Below are 22,788 nucleotides of genomic sequence, written 5' to 3'. Positions count from 1 at the left end.
TATCTTTCTATCCTTTTTTCTTATTATTAATTCCAATTCTAAGCAGCTCTTTAAAATGAGTCACATCTGTTTGTTTGTAATCAATACACATATAATCCCAATGTTTATCAATAAAATATAAAAACAGCAGCAAGCTTTCCATACAGAAAAAAGTAATGAGTATGCTGGACTTGGAAACTCTGTGATATGATAAATAATTTTGCAACTCTTCGAGCTTTTAGTAAATTAGTTTGATCTGAAAAAGTACAGTTTTGGATCAGAAATACTACACAGCAAAGATAAGATAATGCCTATTTGCATGTTAGAAGAATGCACAGTTAGCATTTATGCACAATATCATCTCATGATTTTATGAAAGAAGGAAATCAATGTGGAGAAGACAGTCCTTAAATTTAACTTTTATTTATCCTATTTACAATAAAAGGCAGCTATTGCCATTAGATAGTCTCCTAGCCCCCCATCATTTTTACAGGTTTATATTCAGAATCATGCACCCCAAAAGAAAGTGATTTGTTCATATCTACATATTCATTAAAACAGTTCACATCTCTAGCATCTTGACTAAAAATTTAAAATCATGATTATACGAGGAACTATAAAATAAATTTGTGAAGAATTCTGTCTGGTTATAGGCTAAATCCTGATCATCCTTGCAAAAGACTAAATCATGCACAAGGTGTAGTGTGATCCAGCTATATATCAGAACTTTACTTCTGCCCCAACTGCACTGATTTTCAACCAGGTTGCTTATGTTGGCCAAGCATGCTGTCACAGTAGCTTGGGTGGCAGAAGTCTTGACACTGCTGTCCTTTTTGTACAGAGAATGTATTCAAAATGGGACAAATTACTTACAGCTGAAGCGAACATGAGCTTCTCTACTTATTATTGTGCCCATGGAGTTGGATGCTATGCACTGGTAGGATCCAGCATCTTTAGCTGTCATTGGGTTTCTTATTACCAAGTTGCCACCATTTAACCTGTATCGTGAATCTGGCTCTATTTTGATCTCTGTTCCATTCATCTTCCACCTGCCAGAAACAATGATATTGGGATGGAATGAGAACATACTAGAAGACCCACAGCTGCACATTAGCACTATCTTGAATGGTCAATAGAGCCTATTGTTTGATAGTAGTTGAATGGGAAATATTGTCTATTTCTATAAAACCCCAGTCAAAAAACAGGACAAATTATGATTGCACTTTCTTAATATAAAAGACCACCAACTCAGTGCTTAAATATTGTTTAAGCATAACCAGAAGCATATTTTGCACCAAGATTAGGACTGAGATCCATGACTGTTTCTAAATAGAGAAGCTAGAATATCTGAAAATTCACTCTGGTTCCTAATTTTTTCTGCAACCTATATTTTTCTGCTTTTTATGTTCCTTGTTTGCTATAATCCTATGGAAGCTGCTCAGAATCACAATTGGTGAGCTGAGCAACTATAGAAATTGAGCAAATAAATATGGAAGCATTTGTTTGAAGTTTTGATATATATATATAAACATATATATCAGATGAGATTCATTCCAAAGGATCACACACTCGTCTATAATATATAGAATATAGTCCAAAAGATCAAAGAACCATAATTTCAAACAGCTTATTTGCAGACCTTGGTAAATCATTCATATGCTTAAAATGTTTTAAGATTATTACATACAGTATAACATGTATAATATTTAAAAATAAAATCAAATGTATTTGCTCAGAGGTTGATACTTTTGCAAAATATGATGAGATGTTTGGGGTGATCTCTAATAGCTTTAAGATAATTAGCAGGCAATTTCTGAAAGTGACTTGAAAGTGAGGTTTACAAACTTAGTGTCCTTTTAAAAAGGACAAGATAAAGTGCAGAAAGTGAAATTACAAATGACAGACGAAGAGAAAAAGGATGGTTTACTGGATATACCAAAAAAAAGCAGTTAGTTTTAAGTATTGTAATTAAAATTCTTAATCAAAATTATATTTTAAAAAATTAAGTCAGGGCTACCTGTATTTTAAGCAACTTGTTTTTCAGCAGATTTCCTTTTTTAAGCACAATGTGGATACAATATTTGGATGTTTCTATCTATTGAATCATATTTTAAGTTCAGAAGTTTTCAAAGCATAAAACCTAATCCAGGATATAAAACAGGCAGCATCAGATTCAGTTACTTGGAAGTAAGCACAAAGAATCTATATTTGGTTTACTTCTAAAGAGGCATGAACAAGCTTGCACTAATATGTTAAATGTAATTAAATTCCCCTGGATGTGAATTAAAAATAATTAGTTCTATGCTTTACTAATACATTCAGTACTTCATTTAACTGAATGGAATATGAAATGTTTGCCTTTGTCTACATTACTAGCACCCTAGGCAAAGATATAGTGCCATTTGACACAAAATGTGCCCTCTGATTTTGCAATCATGTTTCCCATTAAACAAAGCAGATGCTAGAAGTGACATCACCTGTAATTTGCAGGAGGACTCGCTCGTGTTCGGCATACCAACAAAATTTGCTCCTCTGTTGACCATTCTGGAAAAAGGATATTGTGTGGCTGGTCTTCAAAGACAGGCCCATAGTTTCTCATCATAGTCTCAGCTGACTTCCAGACTACATAGGAAGACAGAAAAAAAAAAAACCCTTAAAATGTACACAGTTTAATCTAATTCAGAAATAATAATGAACACTTCAAATGAAGTCTGGCTGCCCTACACTCTGCATTTGTTAATAACCCCTCACTTTTCTTTCATAAAAAAGAAAAAGTTATGATGAAGCTCAAGCCCTTGCATAATTGTATCTCATCAGATGACTGTTCTTACTCTGTATTTTGAATTTTTTGCTCTTTAGAGTTAAAAACCACAGGCCAATTTCTGTTAAACTTTCATGTGCTCTGTATGGGACACAGAACATAAAACACCAGACAAATGAAGCTCCAAGAAAAGTTTAATATTCCATTCTCCAATCAGTTGTTTGCCTTCTTACTTCCAACACGAAGATGCTGTTTAAAATAAGCATTTTTTTTTTAAAAAAAAATCCATAGTATCTTATGCCAGAGTGACTTCCAGCTGGGGAGAATACAGAAGGATAAAGGTACTCATTTTATTTTGAGCTCCAACTTTTCCATTTATGCCCATGAAGAGTATAGAAAAAAAAATCCATGCATTTATATTTATGTGAAAGTGAAAGTGGTTGACAATGTGGAATACATCAGACATACAGTACATCTCACTAAGTGGGGCCTTCTGCATTTCAATCTGAGCAGTCTGTCTTCTCTTAAGTTAGCACGATATACACATCCACATACTGATAATAAAGCATTGCTGGATTAATTAAAATAATTGCAGGACCCTTTGCTCCCTCTTATCCTATCTCAGCTGGAAATGGTCTTGTCCTTGACGCTGATGGAACAAAGGATGGAATATTGGCTTAGGAAGATTGTCATCTTCTAATGACATTTCAATAGCTAAAAGCAGATGTACTCAAGGCTTAGAGTTTTTTGGTTGGGGCGGGGAGGACTGGCTAAGAGTACTCAGAATTCAATAAATAATTCATGATAATTGCACATTCAAAAGCCATTTTTGTTAAACCTCAGATTTCTGCCTCTAAATATCAATGGTATATTTTCTTAACCGAGAAAATCCAATCTTGGCTAATCTTGGTTTTTTATTTTACATGGCTCTGCTTTCCCTCCCTGTTTTTCTTGTTGCCCTCATCTTTTCCTATAATGGCTATGAATTGGAGTGTGAAAAGTGCAAAAAGACTGGGAAGATTTGTTCCTGAGATTTCAAGGCATCTGATAAAATGCCAAAATAACATGCATTTGGTATCTTTATGAAGCACTTATGATGTTGTTAGGTTCTTATAGAGTAAATATTGGGATGGTATGGTAGAAATCTCTCATGGTCATGTCTTATTTTTTCTATTTATATTATTGTATCATTAAAGCATAAACTCAGGATCTGTGGCACAACTAAAGGCTGACATGTGCCATGAATGAGGAAATTGCATAGGATATTTCTATCTAAGAACAGAGATAAAATAGTTTTGCAGGTGTGCTTCAGTTGTTGCTGAATTGCAGTTCTCAGCAGGTCCAGTTGGAAAATTGGAATGTTAAAAATTGTTCAGTAACATCTGGAAGGATAGAAATTTTTCGGCCCTGTTTTAGTAGTATCTCAATAAAAAAAACAATTAGCAAGTAACATAAAACTTAGAACTAAATGAGTTAATAAGAGTTATTTGTTAATACCTTTCTATGTGGTGAAAAACATCAGGAATCTGATACACTGGGGAAGGCTAAATCTATCTCCATGAAACAATTTTTATCAACTATTCCTGGTTGCTTAAAAATAAAGGAATTGCGGACAAAACATTTTTCTTCATTAAACTGAATTATTCAAGCTTATATAAAGTTTCTAATAAGTATTAACATACAAAATAAGTGCTGCCACTAACAATGCTATTTTAAAATAGGATTAGCAGAAATCCCAACACAAAAACCAGGAAAGTATATTCAGTAGTTAAGACCACAATGCTGTGCAGTTATGTTAAATAAGAACAAGTCCTGCTGAAATCAGAGATCTCTAAAGCTGAGGAAGCCTTTTCAGGATTGTGCTATAAGGCTGTTTAGTCTCTTCTTAAAAAAAAAAAAAAAAAAATCTCCAGTGATGGAGTGCCCACGATTTCTGAAGGCAAGCTGTTCCACTGGTTAATTGTCCTCACTGTTAGGAAGTTTCTCCTTAATTATAGGTTGCTTCTCTCTTTGGTCAGTTTCCAACCATTGTTTCTTGTCTTGCCCTCTGGTGCTTTGGAGAATAGTTTGACTCCCTCTTCTTTGGGGCAGCCCCTCAAATACTGGAATACTGCTATCATGTCACCCCTATTTCTTCTTTTCCTTAGACTAGCCAAACCTAAGTCCTGCAGCCCTTCTTCACATGTTTTAGTCTCCAGGCCTTTGATCATTTTAGTTGCTCTTCTCGGAACTTTTTCCAAGATCACAACACCTTTTTTGTAGTATGGTGACCAAAATTGATTGCAGTATTCCAGGTGTGGTCTTACTAGGATACTAATGCTAGGGTACTAATAAAGTGGTACTAATACTTTACGTGATCTTGATTCTATGCCTCTGTTTATACAACCCAAGATTGTATTAGCTTTTTTGGCTGCTGCTGGACACGGCTGGCTCAGTCGTGATTGTCCACTAGGACTCCAAAGTCCCTCTCACAATTGCTGTTTTTGAGCCAGGTCTCGCCTAATCTGTACTTAAACCTTTGATTTTTCCTGCCTAAATATAAACCTTTGCTTTTCTCCACATTAAAACTCATTTTATTGGATAGGGTCCATTGTTCAAGTTTGTCAAGATCTTTTTGGATCCTGGGCTTGTCATTCCTCCAGTTTGGTGTCATCTGCAAATCTGATGAGTTCCCCTTCTATTCCCTCATCTAAGTCATTAATGAAGATATTGAAGAGTGTTGGTCCTAAGACGGAGCCTTGTGGTACCCCACTGCTTACTTTTCTCCATGTGGATGTAGTACCATTGAGGACCACTTGCCGAGTATGCTTTGTAGGCTGCAGGATATTTCTTTGGAAAGAAATCCTATACTACACACAATTCTGAGTGATCATAAGTAGAACAGCCTACATCCATATGGCAAAGAAAGTAGAAAATCATAATAGACCATATTGAGCTTCAGTAGAGAACAGAAGGATGGGCAAAACTTAAATTAGCTTTGCCTTCAATATTTTTCTGAGACACTTCTTTGGATCTATTTATAAGTTCTTTTAACAATTATTTCACATGTGGTTTATTAGATAATGTTTTCAATGTATTACATAAGAACATTTGTCCTGTTGCTACAAGTTTTTGGCATTATATAATCCTGCAGAGAAGTTTGTGGTTAGCCAGATCTGAGTAACAGTCCTTTCAGTTCCAAATGCTGCCAAGCAAGTGATGAAGAGAGTCAGCACCCATTTTAGAACAACTCATATTTTATTTTTTGCAGCTGTAATAGTCCTGTATATGTGCTTAGTATAGGGAGGGAGGAAGGCTTCTGGAGCTGCTGAACTTTCTAGAGCTGAAGACCTGAGCTATATATTGAAAATAATATTGACATTGATGAAAATATCTACGGTAGGTATTTTTTACAAATCCAGATTTTTATTCTCAAAAAGGTTGATCTCCCAATGGGATCAATCGGTGGCTTTTCTTCTGCCTGGCTCTTTTTCATGCTCCCCATGAGGTATTTCCAGCCTTCTGGCCATCATTATACTAATCTTTTATGTCATATGTTATCAACCATTAGAAAGTGCTCCTGTAGGGCTTTGTAAATGATTTAATCCTTATGGTCTCTGCTTGAATGCAAAAAAATAAGTCTCCTAAATTCAGCTGGTTAATAGAGAAACCTCCTAGCATTGCCTTGATGTCATTGACATATGTGGGCCAGACTAGCTTCTACACAAGCTAATTGCCTCCTGATCTAGGCCAACTACCTTCCCAAGAGACCCCAAAAACATTAAAATGTAATTAGATATTTATAAGGGACATAGAAGTTGCCTCTCCCAAGATGACGAATTAGCACCAAAGCATTATCTAATTCTTAGCCATCTAAAATGAAATGCCTTCCCATTGAGAGATCAACCTTTTAAAGCATAGCATGAAACTTCTATGAATAGTTTGAATACAATGAGAAGCAGAGGTTTACGCATTAGGTAAAGGACAGAAAATACAAAAGGATTCTGATATTTAGAATATCATAAATAGATAAATGACATTTTTAAAAAACTTCTATGTAACTCCCCAAAAAATAAAGACATTTTTTCTAATAAGGTTAATATACAATGTCTGATTCTTTAATTTTGGTTTTCCTACTTAGTACAAAAATCATTATAAATAGCTTTATAAATTCTGTTTGCAGACATATCTAGGTTACATTGTAAGTACATGACTTAAAAGGAAAACATATAGAAATTTATGTTAGCTGAGTTATCCTTCTTGTATAACTTAATATCGTGATTGCTAGATGAAAATACAAATAATTTTGTTACTTAACTGGCATTAATTTGATCAGTCCTTATGCTCATCTAAATATGAATGAACCCTTCAAAGAAACTCTTACCTGTAGAAGAGATTGTTACTAATGAAAATAAGAGAAGTTCTGCAGACTTTCCCATTTGTAGGCTTCAGTAGGTGAAAGACAATTCAGCAAACAGAAGAACAGAGTGTGAATCTGTAAGAAAACATGTGTGCAATTGTTGATAATTCTACCAAGACACTGAAAGCTATATTTGCAAATTACTACTTTACTATTACTTACTAGCCAGCAGTATAATCTCTTATCTCTGTTAAATGGAATTGCTTAAATAATAGTTTACAATTAGTAAGACTTCCATAATGTTATGCTTTGTTCTTTAAATATGCTCTAATCCAATTCTAGGATCTCCCTTCCATTTTCCTGTAAAATATCTATTAAGAATATTAAAATATTGGAAACACACACACACAAACACACACACACACACACACACAGAGTTCCTTGCATAACCCAAAAAGTATAGTACAGTGGTGCAGTTTAGCAAAGATGAGAGGCATGAAATTGTTGATCAGATAACTCAGCTCTTAAAATAGTCTTCACTGAGAGAAAATGTTAAGAAATTACAGATGCTCCTGGAGCTCAATAAAGTGTTTCCAAAAACTGCTCTGAATATGCTTATGGTTCACAATTTCTTTTTCAGAGAAAATAAAAAATATCCTTATTCAAATTATGATTTGGGATAGTTGTAAATATCTAAATGGTTAAAGTCCACAACAAAATGCTATCCATGAATAGCATGGCTATAACAAATGCTTACAATAAGGCATATATTCAAAATCTGCAGCTCTTGTTTCTGTTGCTAAATGTTTATATATTTCCAAAACACATATCACATTTTTATTAAGGGAACAATTTATTCATGTAATAATATGAATAATATACAAGGATAAAAAAAATTAAATTCAGTAATATACTGACAATGAATTGACAATAAAAAGGAATAGGAATTTTTTATAAAGGGAAAAGGCACAAAACAAAGTAATTTAATTAATTAGTTAATGTAATTTAATTGGAACAAAGCAATATCAGAAGCAAATACAAAATACTTAGGGAATATAATCAACAAAAGGCAATAATTGATACTATTTGGATTTTTTGCCTTCCTTTGTTCTAATATCTTAATATAGCCCAGGAACAGAACAAAAGCTAATTGATAAGAAACTATTCTAGTCTAAATGGACCTTTCCATGTTTCATTTTTGCATCCTTGACAGACATCCTTGATCATTAACTGCTATATTTTCACATGTATTCCCTTTGGAGACTGATTTCAATTGTCTCTCTTATAGGATCAATCTTTGCACAGAGCTGAAAAGATTCTTCTAAGTTACAAGGGGAAACTTGTTGCCACATAACAGAGAATTCTCTATAATAGAATATTTTAGAATCCTTTCAAACATGCAATTTTCTCCGTTATGAATGCATCTTCATTGGATCCAGAATAAAGATGAACAGTTGTGTATCAGCATGTTAATGATACCATATTCTGAATCAACAAATTACCTTCTGCAACAACTTTATGTAGAAGTTAAATAGGATGGAGAAAGGATTGAATTCTGGGCCACAGGACTAAAATCCATAGCAGAATGTCAGATGGTTAGAACTCTAGCTAATTGCCTTAATAACTGTAGCCACCCAGTAGAAATGGAACTACTGCAATATTGTCAACTGTAGTTGACAATAATTAAATCTACCAGGAAGTGTAGAAGGACAAGGAGGGTCATGTTCCATAAGTGCAAGGCCTACCAAAAGTCAACCATGAGAAAAGCTCTCTGTCTCTATTCCACGCCTCATCTGAAAGCAGATTCCTATATGTAGATAATACCATCTAGAAATCTCTGTTGTTGCAGCCTTAGCACTTTCTCAGCAACTTTCCCTAGAAAGGGGAGTTGGTGAAAGGATGGAAGTTATTTAGGCTATGGAATCCAGGCCTGGCTTCTTATGAAGTAGAAAGACCATCTGCCTTTTCAGGCTCCTGGAATCTCCTCTTCCAGAAACATGGGCAACCAAAACAATCAGTTGATCTTTGAAAGCTAAACATGGCTAGATCTAATTAATACTTGGATTGGAGACCATATGGAAATAACAGGTGATGGGAGAGACTGAAAAGTTGCAAACAAATTGCAGGGCAACTTCTGCATTATTAATACCAAGTATGTTGGATGGATATATCCATGAAGCCATTGCCTGATTTCTCCCAAGCATGCGGGACTACAAATATTTAATAGGCATACAAGAATCCAGATGTCAACATCCAGATGTTTCCCATGCAGCTGAGAAAGTTCAAGGAAGGAGTATTACAAACACTTCAGCAATGTACCTTTAATGTGAGTCTAGGGCAGGGGTGTCAAACTAGCATTCCATGGGCCAGATGCATCATGCGCAGGCCATGTCCACCCCGACTCCACAAAGGCAAAAAACATTACAATCCATCACGATACGTCACGTGACATGATCAAGTTTGACACCTATGGTCTAGGGTAAATACCAAATCTTTAAAAACTGTAAGAGGAAATTCACAACTCAATTACAGTGAGTTAATCAGTGCAGAGTGATTTAACATCCAGTCTCCTAGATTTCTCTCCTCCTGGACCAAGTTGCCATTTGTGAGATACAATGTCAACTAGTGTGCCCACTATCTCTTGCCTGTTTTATGTTTATGTCTATGTTCTCTTCCATGGGTTTCCCAGCTTCCTAACAATCACTCACATCAGGCTCTGATAAGAAATGTTATTGCAGAAGAGTTCAAAAGCTATTACAAAGAATTCCAGTGATTGTTATGTATCAAAACCAAGTTCAGTGTATAGTGAGCTTGTGGTTTAGCTTTAGCATCTCTTCTTTCCATCATGCTATGCAATGATAGATAAGACTCTCTCTTTTGGCCATGAGGTCTGGCTTTGGTTATGCTCATATAGGATATAAGATTGTTCTCTAGCTATGTTAAGAAAAACCTCAATCACTAGCACGTGCTAGCACTAGCATTGTCTACAACAAACAGTAATAACATCAAAACTATATGTATACATCAAGCAATGATACAATTACATACTTGTGTCATGTTGTCTGATGAGAGTATGGGAAATAGGGCATTTATGTGAAGATGTCATCTCACATAGGCCAACAATCATGCCATGCCCAGAGAGAAGTTCAATTTGGAAATTGTATCTTAAACATTTAATTATTATTTATTAGAATTATATTCCAACTTTTGTTTCAGAGGCTCAGTTTTAGGCTGACTGCAAAGACATACTTTACATATTATAGTACAGTACATTTCTGTATTGGCTTTTACATCTGAAGGCTTCTGTCAGCTCAAACAATGGCTAACCTATGCTGGCTGGACATTTTAAGGGGTTTTCCGATATAAACTACAATAACTTGAGCTTTCTTATAATGTAAAAGTTGCTAATGCAAGATGGAAAGAGACATGACAATTCTAAAAAAAGCAAGTACATTTTAACTTCCACAGATCTGCTATCTGAATTTAGCATGTGCAGACATAACACTGAACCTACCCTCTTGAAGACGCTGTCCAAATTTTACATTATTATTTTATTTAAATTTTGTTATTCTCTATTTACATCATTATTTGGTTTCCTCTGTGTATACCACGCAAGAAAGGCTTGCTGAATCCACAATGTCCAGTGCTACACTTACCACCTGCGTAGCATTTTCTCACTCAGCTCTTTCTAATAAAAGAAAAGTAAGCAAAAACACTTTCAATGTTAAGGCAAGAAATTTGAAGTGGAAACCAGAAGAGAGGGGAAAGAAAAGGCAATTTGAGAATTTTCTTGTTATTTGCACATCAATGGGATAATTCTGAGAAGTTTTGCTTTAACTCTTTAGCACATTATTTTAAACTCTATTGTAGAAATTATACTTAGCCATGTGAACAATCCTATAATAAGTACTGAAAAAGAAAATATGCAATGAGCCATAGATGAAAGATGGAATGCAGGTTTTTTTTTTTTTACTTCTATTGCATCTTCACGCTCAATATGCTTGGTTTACATTGTGGAAAGACAATATTACAGAGTGACTATTATGGGATTAGCAGAATCAGCCAGCTGAGCCCTACTATCTTACCTCCACCATAGCAACAAAATCTTTACACTCTCCCCCCCTCTCTCTCTCTGTGTGTGTGTGTGTGTGTTTGTGTGCACTTAAAATGCAATCTGATTAGAAATTCTTCTCCTAACATTACCTTAAAAGTATACCTTTATACAATTTGTGAACAGCTATGAACTGAATAAAACAGAGCTAAGTTATTCAAAAGGTAGGGCATCTGTGAATAGACAATATTTCATCGTGATCTTTCCACAATTTTTATTTAAAAGACTAAAAAAAAATCAGAATCTTCCTGGTTTTGCTCAGAAGGTCAATCAGTAAAGGAATAACTACATTTAGCTAGTGAAATCTGAAGGTTTTTGCCAGAAAAAGCAGGTATATAATTGTGTTCTTTCTGTCTCTCACTTGTTTGCTTTATAAAATATAGATATTGTGTGTGAATTAGAGTGAATCTTGTCCCTTCTCTCCCTGGGTATATAGCTAAACAAACTATAGTGCCAGGGGAGTTAAGTGGCTGAATAGTCAATCGCATCATAAAAGAAAACAGTAGAACTGCCATATTTTTCAGGCTTTAACTCTCCTGTCTTTTTCCAGCCTCTCAGTGGGCCACGACTGACAATAATTTGAACTCTCAGTCCTGCTGTTCTGAAAGTCCAGACCTTGATTTAGTTTCTTTTGCTTTCTGGGGTAAGAAATGGCCACAGTACTCAAGGTTTAATGATTTCTAAAATGATACTAAAATCGGCATTCCTTCCCTTCAAAACCTCTACTTTCTTGTATGTTCTGATTGTTAAAATCTACTTTAGATAAGAGTGAGCTTTCTTCTTCTCATCTGCTTATAGATCAAGTGAAGCATTATCTACCTGAAAATATAAAAGACTAATGTGGCAGCTATTTTCAATTACGACGTACATAGTTTCTTGTGGATCATCTGTAAACACTGACCTCCAGACTTAAAAGTCAGGCTAGGCATCCCTATTTGCTTGGCTTTGCCTCACTGGTCACCATTTGTCATATAGTCCCAGGGTGGCATTGGTCCCATCTGTTCATAGCTGGTTGGCAATGAGGGTAGATGTGTGCAGTCGCCCGTCAATCTTTGGTGCCTCAGGATGTTTAACAACTAAATTAAGTAACAGCTAAGATGTGTGAATTTTCTGCCAGCTGTGATCACATAAGTGGATAAAAATCATCCAACCCACATGAATGTTGTAAGCAGGAGGAAAAAAGTGTTGCTAAATCCAATTAAGAGATACCCCCATAATTCTTATAACCACAAAGGAGAGTGAGAATGTGGACTCAGGGTTAGCAAGAGCCACATCATCTCTATCAGAGAAGCAGCTAAACTTCCATTGGATAAACACATCTATATGTCATGTGAATGACAGCTCAGTGTCTGCCCTAAAAGGGAGAAGGCGAAACACACTCATTTTAACAAGTGAATACAATTTTCCTACTATTTTTTTGTGTCAAATTTTAAGGTTGTTTCATAAAGCAACAATTGTACACTGAGGAAGAATCAGCAGTCAGTTTAGCTTTCTGACCAGTGTAGTTCTCCATATAAACTTTCAAATATAAGGTTGTCACAATCACAGAAAATATTTTAAATATTTACATTTAACATAAAAACTTCAATATGTTAAGATATCTGAGGTTTCTGAACGTTGCAATGGAATTTGCTTTGTGGATGGCAGATGACATGCTTTAACATGCCAGAACAAATAAAATACTTGTTTTCATCTTAAGCTAGATCATTTCGTTTTTTCTTCCTCTGAGAGATCACTCCAGAATTATCTCTGTGATAAGGAAAGTGTGCAGTCAATAGGGCACATACAGACTACTAGCACCAATTCTGTGGCTTCCAGGGATTCAAGAATGGATGGAAGAAAGCATTTGGTCATTTGTGGAAAGCTGGTGGGCTTTAAGTGGCACAATAGATGCCATAATTTTTTTTGAAGGCATTCACTTCATTCTTTTCAAATTTCCCCAGCCCCAAATTGTGGGTGGACCTTGGATCCACCCACATTTGGACAGCAGTTTTCAAAATGCCACACAGCACCAGGTACGGACGTAACTTGTGGGTCTTTATCTTGTGGGAAATGAGATGGACTGATGAATGCTAATGCTTCCATTCCCTGATTAACAAATGACACTTAGGAAAGTGTAGGAAAGTTCCACTAATCGTCAAAGGTTAGCTGTTTCAGAAGCACCGATGGCATACAGGCAGGGTTCATGATCAAGGAACTGATGTAATAGCCAGTGCCTCTGCACTTTTGGGTCTGTTCCATTCATGATTAAAGTTCTCAGACAAGCTGATTCTGTCTTTATCAAATATCTTGGGGGGGAAAAACGGCACAAAACAGATTTTTTTCCAGGACTATAGTTTTACACACTTTATCAGGAGTAGCCTGAAATAGTATTATTAATAAGGCTAACTAGAGCACAGATATATCTGCCAGTAAATTCCAATGGAAAAAAATCCTAACACTAACAGCAGTTTGACAATGGAACCAATTGTTCAGACAGAAAAACTCTCTGGGCGTGTTCAAGCACAGGCTAGAGAGCCATCTATTAATTCAGGTTCCCGCACTGAGGATAGCCCTTTATAAGTTGCTGAAGATCTGGCTGTTTCCCTAGGTATTTGTTTCATCCTTGCCATGGTTGTATGCTGCCATGGGTATCATAGGTTGTATGCTGTCATGCATGTTTTAATTTTTGAATATTACCTAGAGTTAGTTTTATGAGATGGACAACTATATAATTAATTTAAATTAAAAACAAAAACAAAAATTCAAGAGAAAACCTACTATAAGGGAACTTAGATTTTAACCTGTTTTGATGGATATAATAGTTGTTGTCTTTTTTGTTTACTCAGCAGCAGTTTTTGACAGTGGACAAGTTTACCTATAAAAATGAGCAAATACCTCAGTGGCTAAAGAAAAATTATTTGTTCAAACAAAGCAATTTACCCTAATCACTGCTATGTGTACTTTAATTCACGATTTAAATGTTAAAAAAGTATATATCTTGGCTCCGAATTAAGGACTCCACATTTTTCTTGGCCCCGCTCTTGTGTCTTTAACAATAGCATCCCATAGAAATTAACCAATCTTATTTATTCCATCCCTGGGAAAGCTCCTGTTTTCCTAAAAGTACACAAACAAAGTCAGAAAAATAGAGTCGTAGCAGATGTAGAATTAAAAATGCATCAGTGCAAATGTGTTCATTATTACTAAATTACAGAGTTTGGAAAATGGAGTATGAGAGTTAAATGATTGGCATAAAAGTGATTAATTTATCAAACTAACCCCACAGTCTTTCATCTGTTCATCTGATGAATCCAGCAGAGAAATTCATGAATAGAGTTATGAAAATAATGCTGCAGCCCTTCAAATAGTATTCAAAGTTGTTTTATTTTTTAACATTTATAGTGTTTTTATTTTAGTTTTATATGGATATAGAAACAGTTAATCTGGACATTCTTTTTTTACCATTGACAGGAAAAAATATTGGAGCTAAAGATCTTCTTGTATCATTGCTGTCTCTTTCTTCTAAGAAATCATATAAATATCCTGACCTCCACAATCTTTAATTCATACTTAATAGCATCTGCAGAATGATCAAGGCAGTAACAAACATGACTGGGGAACCCAGAATGCAATACCATCCCATACTATGGACAAACTATAAATAGTTGGGTAACAAGGATACACCTTTGCAGTGCTCAAATGTACAAAAGAGGAAATTTGGAATTCACAGTAAGAAAGATGCAGTAACAATTCTGTTATGCTTTCCTGAAAAGTATCTTTCTAAGCCCATAATCATGGATATGAAATCACATGTGACCCACAGTAGAGGCACACCATTAAAATGTATCACAGATCTTAATGTGAGATGAAATTAATGAAATTCAATCTAGGACCTACCTGCAAAATCAGTTGGGATTAATTTCAGGATCATGAAATAAAGCCTATTTCTGAACAAAGAATCACATGTCAACTTTGTAGAGAATTAGTAGATATAAAATGTTTTGCAATGAATATCACATGAGTTTGACAATACAACTTACATGTTTAACAAAATACATTCTGAACGAAGTGTGAGAGATTAAAATCAGAAAGTCTGTATATTACTCTTGGTCATTTGGAAGATACGTTGCATTTGAAGGATGATGCTGTAATGAGTTCAGACCCAAAAGAAAAAGGACTCTGATGGAAAGCACAGCAACAGAACTCACAATAACTCTCCATCCCCAATCCCACCCGACTGGAGATTAAGCATTTGGTTTGGACCTAAAATGAATCTTCTACTATTACCTTTACAGACTCCTTTGCTCAAGCTCCTTAACTGACTCCTTAGCCTCTGATTCCTAAGGTAAAACAGAGTTAAGCAGAGCAATCCTAGGTTACTTAGGAGTAACTGTTTCCTTGAGAGTGGCTGCTATGTCAAATACTAAGGAATACCAGCTGAATTGGGTCCAAGTGTAAAAGCACACATGGACAGTTCTCTACTTGTAAAAAAAACCCCAACATTTGTGACAACTTATCTTGCTTACCTGGATTTCTTAAACTCTCCACTGAATTTTAACTAACCTTTCCCCTGATGACATGGAAGATTTCCTAACAGTGAGAAAATTAACCAGTGGAACAGCTTGCCTTCAGTTGTAGATGCTTCATCATTGGAGGTTTTTAAGAAAGATAGGTGGACAGCCACCTATCTGAAATGATATAGGGTGTCCTGCTTGAGCAGGGGATTGGACTAGAAGACCTTCAAGATCCCTTCCACATCTATTCTAATTGATATGGTATCATACTTTCAGCCTGGTCTGGATCATACTTTGTGGAGACTTAGTGACTTTGTAGGGACTGTGTCAATCTTGGCCTCTTGACTTTTTCTGCAAGTGTGAGATAGAACAAAGAAAGGATCTTTAGTTCATTAGCATGTGGGAAGCAGCTATAATTCAGCTGGGAAAAAAGGGGGTAAAGCCTCAATGCTTTTTGCTTATGTGATGCTGTACTACCAATTTCCTTTCCTGTTTTGCATACTTTAGAGCAGTTCTTTGCACTTGGAAGCTTCTGGTGACAGATTTTCTCACTGACTGAAAGAACAGAACTAAAACCTGTTCAATTCTCCTACTTGTTTTTCAATTAGTTCAAAGATGCACCAGGGATTTATCTTTGGTTCTGCTTATTGTATGCTGCAGATCACTGATTTTTTTATTTTCTTAATGGAAGTTGACTGATGATCAAAATCAGATACTGATTAATATCTGCTGGCTTCCCTTCATAAAGGTCATGGAACGTTCAGCTGTTTTAAGGCTGTAAAGGCTTCAAGAAAATTAAAACATTCATAGTAGACTAATGCCCTTATTGATCAATTCAAAGTCACAAAGGAGTGTAGGACCTTTCCAATTCCCTACCACCTTTAATATGGCAAGATGATAATCAAAGGGGGGGAAAAGAAGGATTTAGTTAACAGAGGTTGAAGCCATGGGTTTGCCTTGATCTCCTCTATTCATATTAGACAATCTAGTTCTTATTTGGATCCATATTCACTTTAGAACAATGCATACAGGTGGGCAGGAGGAGACTTGTTTCTATTATTAAATAAAACAGAAGCTAATTTTAGATTATGTGCAGGATACAAAAAAGGTCAATAAAATCAATTTGACATAGTGACTGGAAATGATTTATTCTCAGAGAATGAATATGACCATGAATTAAGATAGAGATCCATCAGACTGACAACATTTCTGATACCGCTGCTCCCTCAGTTTTATTTCTTTTTAAATAAATAGTAAGAGAAATAAACTTTTAAATAATTAAAATGCTGTTTTTTATTACTTGTTTTGAAAATATCATTTTCAAAATTTAAATTATTCTTTCTGCTCTTAAAGTAATGCTTTAAGATGACTGTAAAAATAATCAGTAAATAAGTAAAAAAATAAAGATTAAGAATATTTGAGATATGAATTGCTGCTGCTACAGTAAGTGGATGAGATTGTTTATGGGGAGCGAAAAGTAGAAAAGAGCATGAAACAATTCAGGAAAATTTGTTTGAATGGCAACAGGAGGACAGAGCGACTCTAAGAAGCAAGAGCAGTGAATAAACAGCAAAAGAGATTTGAAGTGAAAGAAATAAGGAAGCCATAAGAGACTGTTTAGAATGACAGGAGAATGTATAGAACGTGATGCAGCCACATGCAGCACCATATAAAGGGTTTCACTGGCTCAGGAGTGTCTGCACAGTATGGTCAAAAAAGTCAAGATGGCAATGCACATAAAAACCTGTTTTTTCCTCTTTCTTTTGCCTTCCTGTGTTTAGCCCGGAGACGTAACTGAACAAGGGCTATGAGATAAGAGAAAGAAATTTGAAAGATCAGTTCAGCATGGAAATTTAACTGAAATACTTTCAAATCCAACCTCTTTTTATATCCCTAACATAAATAATGAAGTATAGCTAAGCTAATAATGAGGCATTAGCTGTTTCAAATTCCAGAAAAAAATACAAAAAATAATTCATGGAGAAAAAAAGAGAATTATTAACATTAATCTCCTTTTCAAGACCGCGGCTGATCACCTCACTTAAAGAGATGGCTCTGTTGTTGTTGTTGTTCCTTCTTTACAATCATGTTGATAGGGACACGATAGAGAATGCTAGCCATGTTTGTTGTCTGGGAGCATTCATAGTTTTAAGTATATACCATTAAAAATATTTTGATAATATTTTCAATCATAAATATTGTTTTGATAATTTGAGAGTTGTTAATAAGTATAATGTCCCCCTCAACCCAGATAATTCAACAATATAATTCAATGACCACTCTATGGCTTTCCCTGATATAATTTCCTTCCATACAGTGTCACAATTTCAGAAAGAGCAGATCAAAATGACATACACAAAAGTCAATGCTTCTGGAAAAGGATTTGGGCCTGAAGAGCAAGATAAGTAATGGAAAGTGTCATGCTTATTATTAACTCACAGTGATGCAAATATTCTCCTAGAATCCCTTTTCAAAGGAACTGTCCACTCTCACTAACTAAACTTCAGCACATGAGTTAATAATGCTTTGATATTTGGTTTAGACAGCTATTCCTGTCTTTTGGATCATCAGAAACTCTTTTATGGTAAGAGCTTTTCCGAAACCTGGTCTTGAAGTCTGAACCAGAAGCAAGCAAGGTTTGAAATATACTTAAATTGCATGTGTTTATGAACTGCATGATCTTAGCAGACAGAGGCTTCACGGAAGTGCAACCATGTTTTGACTTTGATTCTGCAGGAAAAAATAATTGCTATACTTCATGAAACACAGAATTCTTTTTGTTAAAGGACTCAATAGTATTTCTTTCTTCCTGAAAATCTCTCTAACTTAGGCTATTTTCTGCTAAACAAATATAATACTGCTTAAAAATAATTGGGATACATCACCATCCAATCAGAAGAGAAAGCTGTGATTTTCACAACAAGCACAAAGCAGATGGGATCACTTGGTTCCATAAAAAGCAAAGCTTCTAGCAATTTCAAGAAAAAGAAGGGCAATCATGGTTGCTACAGACACCCCCATGTTTTTATACTCCACAAGCGATCAGAGATATTATTGATTGCTTAGACTAACTTTTCTAAACTGGCACCTTTTACATTTGCTGGATCATCTCTCATACTCTCCAGCAAACAAATCCCAAATCATTGTGTCAGCAAATTAAAAATTAGGATCACAAGATATACAGGATAAGTTAAAATAATAATTTTCAAGTTTGGTATAAAGGAACATCAGGGAAAGGAGTGTTAAGATAACATGGTTCAAAATCTGCATATTTATTTTGCTATTTTTTAAATGAAGCAAAATATCTACATATGGTAGGACCCCTGACAGAATTACATTCAGGGCATTGTTTTTTTGTCATTAGGTCTTCATGTTGGGGAAAGGCTTCTCTGACTGAGTCATAAGCTTTTTGAAAAACATACAGGAATCATACCAATACATAATTTGCCAAGCCTAAATAGCCCCTACATCATATGTAGATGAGGAATGGGTAGAAATAAAAAGATGCAGGACTTTCAAATTTCTCCTGCATTTTGAGTAGCCTGAAATCCCTATGAATAATCACTAGCTATACCCCCCCCCAAAAAAATGTAGGTATCAACAGTATATAACTATGGCTCAGGACTCAGGTATAGTACAACTTCCCTAACTAGCCCATCAGGTAATGCATTTTTCATCAAGCAGTTGCATTCTGCTCACATTAATTCATGTTTCAGGCTGTTTCCTGCATATTTCTAGTAATCTCACTTCTTGCTACACATTCTTAGCAAGACTTTTAATAGCTGTGTGTACATGAATAAAAGAAAAGAACCAAGTGTTTTTGCTTGTAGCCAGACAGGTAAATGATTCTTAGAGGAACAGAAATGTGACATAGTGAATCTCCAAGATCACTTCATTCTGTCATCCAGATAACAATTCGTAGATCAAATTTAATGGTTAAATAAGCAGAGTCTGGCTTGGAAGATGAGGATGTCATAATAAAGCCTGCTCTTTCAGTGTGTGGTGTATGATATACAGTATGATTACTTCTAAACAGCCTGGAGATTTTGGAATTTGATTTTTATAATGCTTTATAAGCAATCAATATTTATCCACTTGCTAATATTTGCTCGATTAAAAACTTAGACATTGTTGTCATTTTCAAATTAGAATATATAAAACTAAAGTTGGACTTAGGGAAAATGTAAAGTACATCATGTGTAGAGCTAGTTTGGTCTAGTGCAGTGTTTCTCAACCTTGACAATTTTAAGGCATTTGGACTTCAACTCCCAGAATTCCACAGCCAGCAATGCTGGCTGTGGAATTCTGGGAGTTGAAGTCCACATGCCTTAAAATTGTCAAGGTTGAGAAACACTGGTCTAGTGGTTAAGGCACAAGGCTAGAAACCGGGAAACTGTGAGCTCTAGTCCTGCCTTAGGCATGAAAGCCAGGCGAGTGACTTGGGAGAAGGAAGAAATATTGGATATGTTTGGCGCCTTGAGTTATAAACAAACAAATAAATAAATCAGAAGCAGTAATTGTGAAGTTTTAGAGCCCCAGGCTTATGCTTAAGCAAATGTAATACCTTTAGCTGGTTTATCCACCAGCTTCATTCCACCAAATTTCTGTTAGCCCATTTAAAATAAGTAAGTGTTCTATGGCACCTTAAATGCTAAGATAAATTTCTACATTTATTATTAGAAGGTGGAATCTTACAGAGGAAGATACTTTATCAGTCCCCACTAATATAAAGAAGCTCCATCAGCAAGAAAATACCATTATAATATGAGATATATGAAGTTTATAACAGTGAAAGCTATAGATAGGTTTCCTGGCATAATGCTTTTCTAGATCCAGACCTGCTTCACTTACGAGAAAGATCCAATCAAAGTCCTCTTTCCAGCTATGGAAAATTCCCTCCTATTGTAACCAACAGGAAAGGAAAAGAGGGGATCCTAGTATACCAAGGGGAAGGGGGTATCTTCCATTTAATCAGCATTTAAGTTTTATAGACAAATCTCAGTTTTGGAAGCCCGTTGTCTTATCACCAGGAACTAGGAGGCATCTATATAGCACGGATACGTAGATTTAACAAGAGAAAATTGAAAAAAGCTTTTGTAAAAAACAGTGCTCCAAATACATTAAATGTAAAGAGATAAAAAGATCTTATTCTTGGATTGAAGTGATAACAAGATGGTAGGTAAATTATTTTCAGCACAGAAGACTGTAATAGTTTTCAGATCATCAGAGCAAAATGAGAAGAAGCTCACGGTGGAGAGTGACACTTTCTAATTTTAATCTGGAAATTTTAATCTTCAAAATCAACAGATGACTTATACAATTTATGATCTACCATGCCAAATGTATATATTGACCAAATATTGTTCTCTTTCTCTTTCTACACTTAATTATCACCCTTTCTCCAGTGCTTAGAAGTTCCAGGCATAAAACGCAGCAGTTTTCCTAGCTTTTGGTTGGCCTCCTTATAAACCTGATGGACTCTTCAGCTTGGCAGATCATAAGAAGTGCAGGCCTGGTTTAAGAAGGTCCAAAATAAACCTGCAATCAATGGATGAAAGGCTATTTGGCACAAGAGCCCTTTCCTCCATTCCGCTGCACAAAGGCCGTCTCATCACAAAATGCCCCTTCCCGCAAACCCCTTCCACAGCCACCTCCGGCATTTCCAGTTGCCCTCTGCAGGAGGGCTTAACAGACCTCCCCAAAGGAGAACCCCCGCACATCTCAGAAATCTGCGCTCCTCTTAGTGAGGAGAGGAAGACGGACGCTCCCAGTATCCCGAGGGCGTCCTTGGGTTCTCCCAGGTGCGAAAGGGGTTCTCCTAGGTCCCCTTCGACGTAGGGCCAGTCTGGCGTCCAAGCCGAGAAGCCCTCACTTTCTCCCCCGTCCCACCATCGCTTCTCTCAGAGCAACACTTTTCACAGGATCCTCCTCAATCATTTCCGCCCTGGTGTCCTGGCTTCTCTCTTTTCGCCGCCACCTCTTTCAGTTTCCAGGACGGCCCGCTACAGTTATTTTGGCACGAGCGGGCTCTTGAGCAAGCCCCAGCCATCTCTCCCTGCGTGGGATGCTTCGCTGATGTCATGCTCTCGCTCAGCTGCCTGCACACAAGCGCCCGGCCTCTCTCCCTCTCTCTTTCTCGAGAACGGGCTCCGCCAAGAGGGCTAGAAAGTTAGCCGATACCCTCCATGGCTTCCGGGAAGCAAAGTCTCGAGAATAAACAAGCCGCCCGCCCTCTTACCTCAGGCACAGAGTGGCTGGATCGGCACGTGTTTGTGCGTGGCGCGCCGGGGCAAGGAACGCCTCAGAAGCTCCGGCGCAGCAGCAAACGCCTCTCGCTCTGCTGCCGGTCCTCCCTTTGCAGGTGAGCCTTTCCCTGTTCCTCCTCCTTCTCCTCCTCTTCCTCCTCCTCTACCACCTCCACCTCCTGCTGTTGCAACTGCCGCCGCTGCTGCCCGCTTGCCCGTGTTGTGTGTGCGCGCCCTGAGCCACTGCAGCATCTCTGCATAAGGATGTGCTCCTCCCTTCCCCTCCCTCTTCCCTGCGCGCGTCCGCCCTCCAGCAGCGTTCAAGGGGCTAAAGAGGGGGTTCCCCCCTCCCTTTCCACTCTGCCTTTCCCTCGTTTGCCAGCACCAGGCAGCGCTCGAGGCAGAGAGTGACTTGCAGCTCCACCCATAATTGTCGGGCTTCAGCTGCGCGGCTGCCTCTTTTGGCGCCCTTCTCGTTTCAGGGAGACAGCCTCCTTTTAACACTTCTCTGAACTAGGTCCGGTTGCTTTGGGTTCCTCCGGCCTCTAGGCCGTGGGGGAAACAAAATGGTTTAATGGTTAGCGTTAGAAGCCGATCTCTGCCCCCATCCCACCTCAAGCAATTACAATGGCAAAGAAATTCCGACCTCGAACCTGTTCCTGGTCGAGAGAATATTTGATCTCGAAATTGCTCGTCCAGCAAGCAAGGTCTTGCTGAAGGACTTTGACCAGCATCTTCCCTTTTTTTTTTTTTTTTTTTTTTGCAAATGTTGCTGCTCCCAATTGCTAGGATTCATAGCAAGATGAACAATCCTTCATTACCTGTTCTTGGCTGAAGTATGTTAAAAGCTACAATAA

At 36.8% G+C, this 22,788-nt stretch overlaps 1 protein-coding gene across 2 annotated transcripts in view; it reads right to left on the bottom strand.

Annotated features, from left to right (window-relative positions):
• LOC120297553 (contactin-2-like) overlaps positions 1 to 22,294 on the bottom strand; it is a 43,602-nt gene extending 21,308 nt beyond the window's left edge. The window contains exons 1-4 of one of the 2 annotated variants that reach the window (XM_039320291.1): positions 21,925 to 22,294; positions 7,104 to 7,214; positions 2,457 to 2,601; positions 853 to 1,028 (exon numbers count right to left, since the gene is read on the bottom strand). In XM_039320291.1, the coding sequence (XP_039176225.1) occupies positions 853 to 1,028; positions 2,457 to 2,601; positions 7,104 to 7,158 (376 nt within the window). In that variant the 5' untranslated portion in view covers positions 7,159 to 7,214; positions 21,925 to 22,294. Of the gene's footprint in view, positions 1 to 852; positions 1,029 to 1,996; positions 2,081 to 2,456; positions 2,602 to 7,103; positions 7,215 to 21,924 lie in introns of those variants that run through there. The other variant, XM_039320302.1, reaches the window with a different exon arrangement.
• Between the last annotated feature and the right edge of the window lie 494 nt (positions 22,295 to 22,788).

Source organism: Crotalus tigris, unplaced genomic scaffold, assembly GCF_016545835.1.
Source record: "Crotalus tigris isolate CLP2741 ecotype Arizona unplaced genomic scaffold, ASM1654583v1 scf7180000017605.3043972, whole genome shotgun sequence".
NCBI lineage: Eukaryota > Metazoa > Chordata > Lepidosauria > Squamata > Viperidae > Crotalus > Crotalus tigris.
This window is presented reverse-complemented; position numbering and strand designations above follow the sequence as displayed.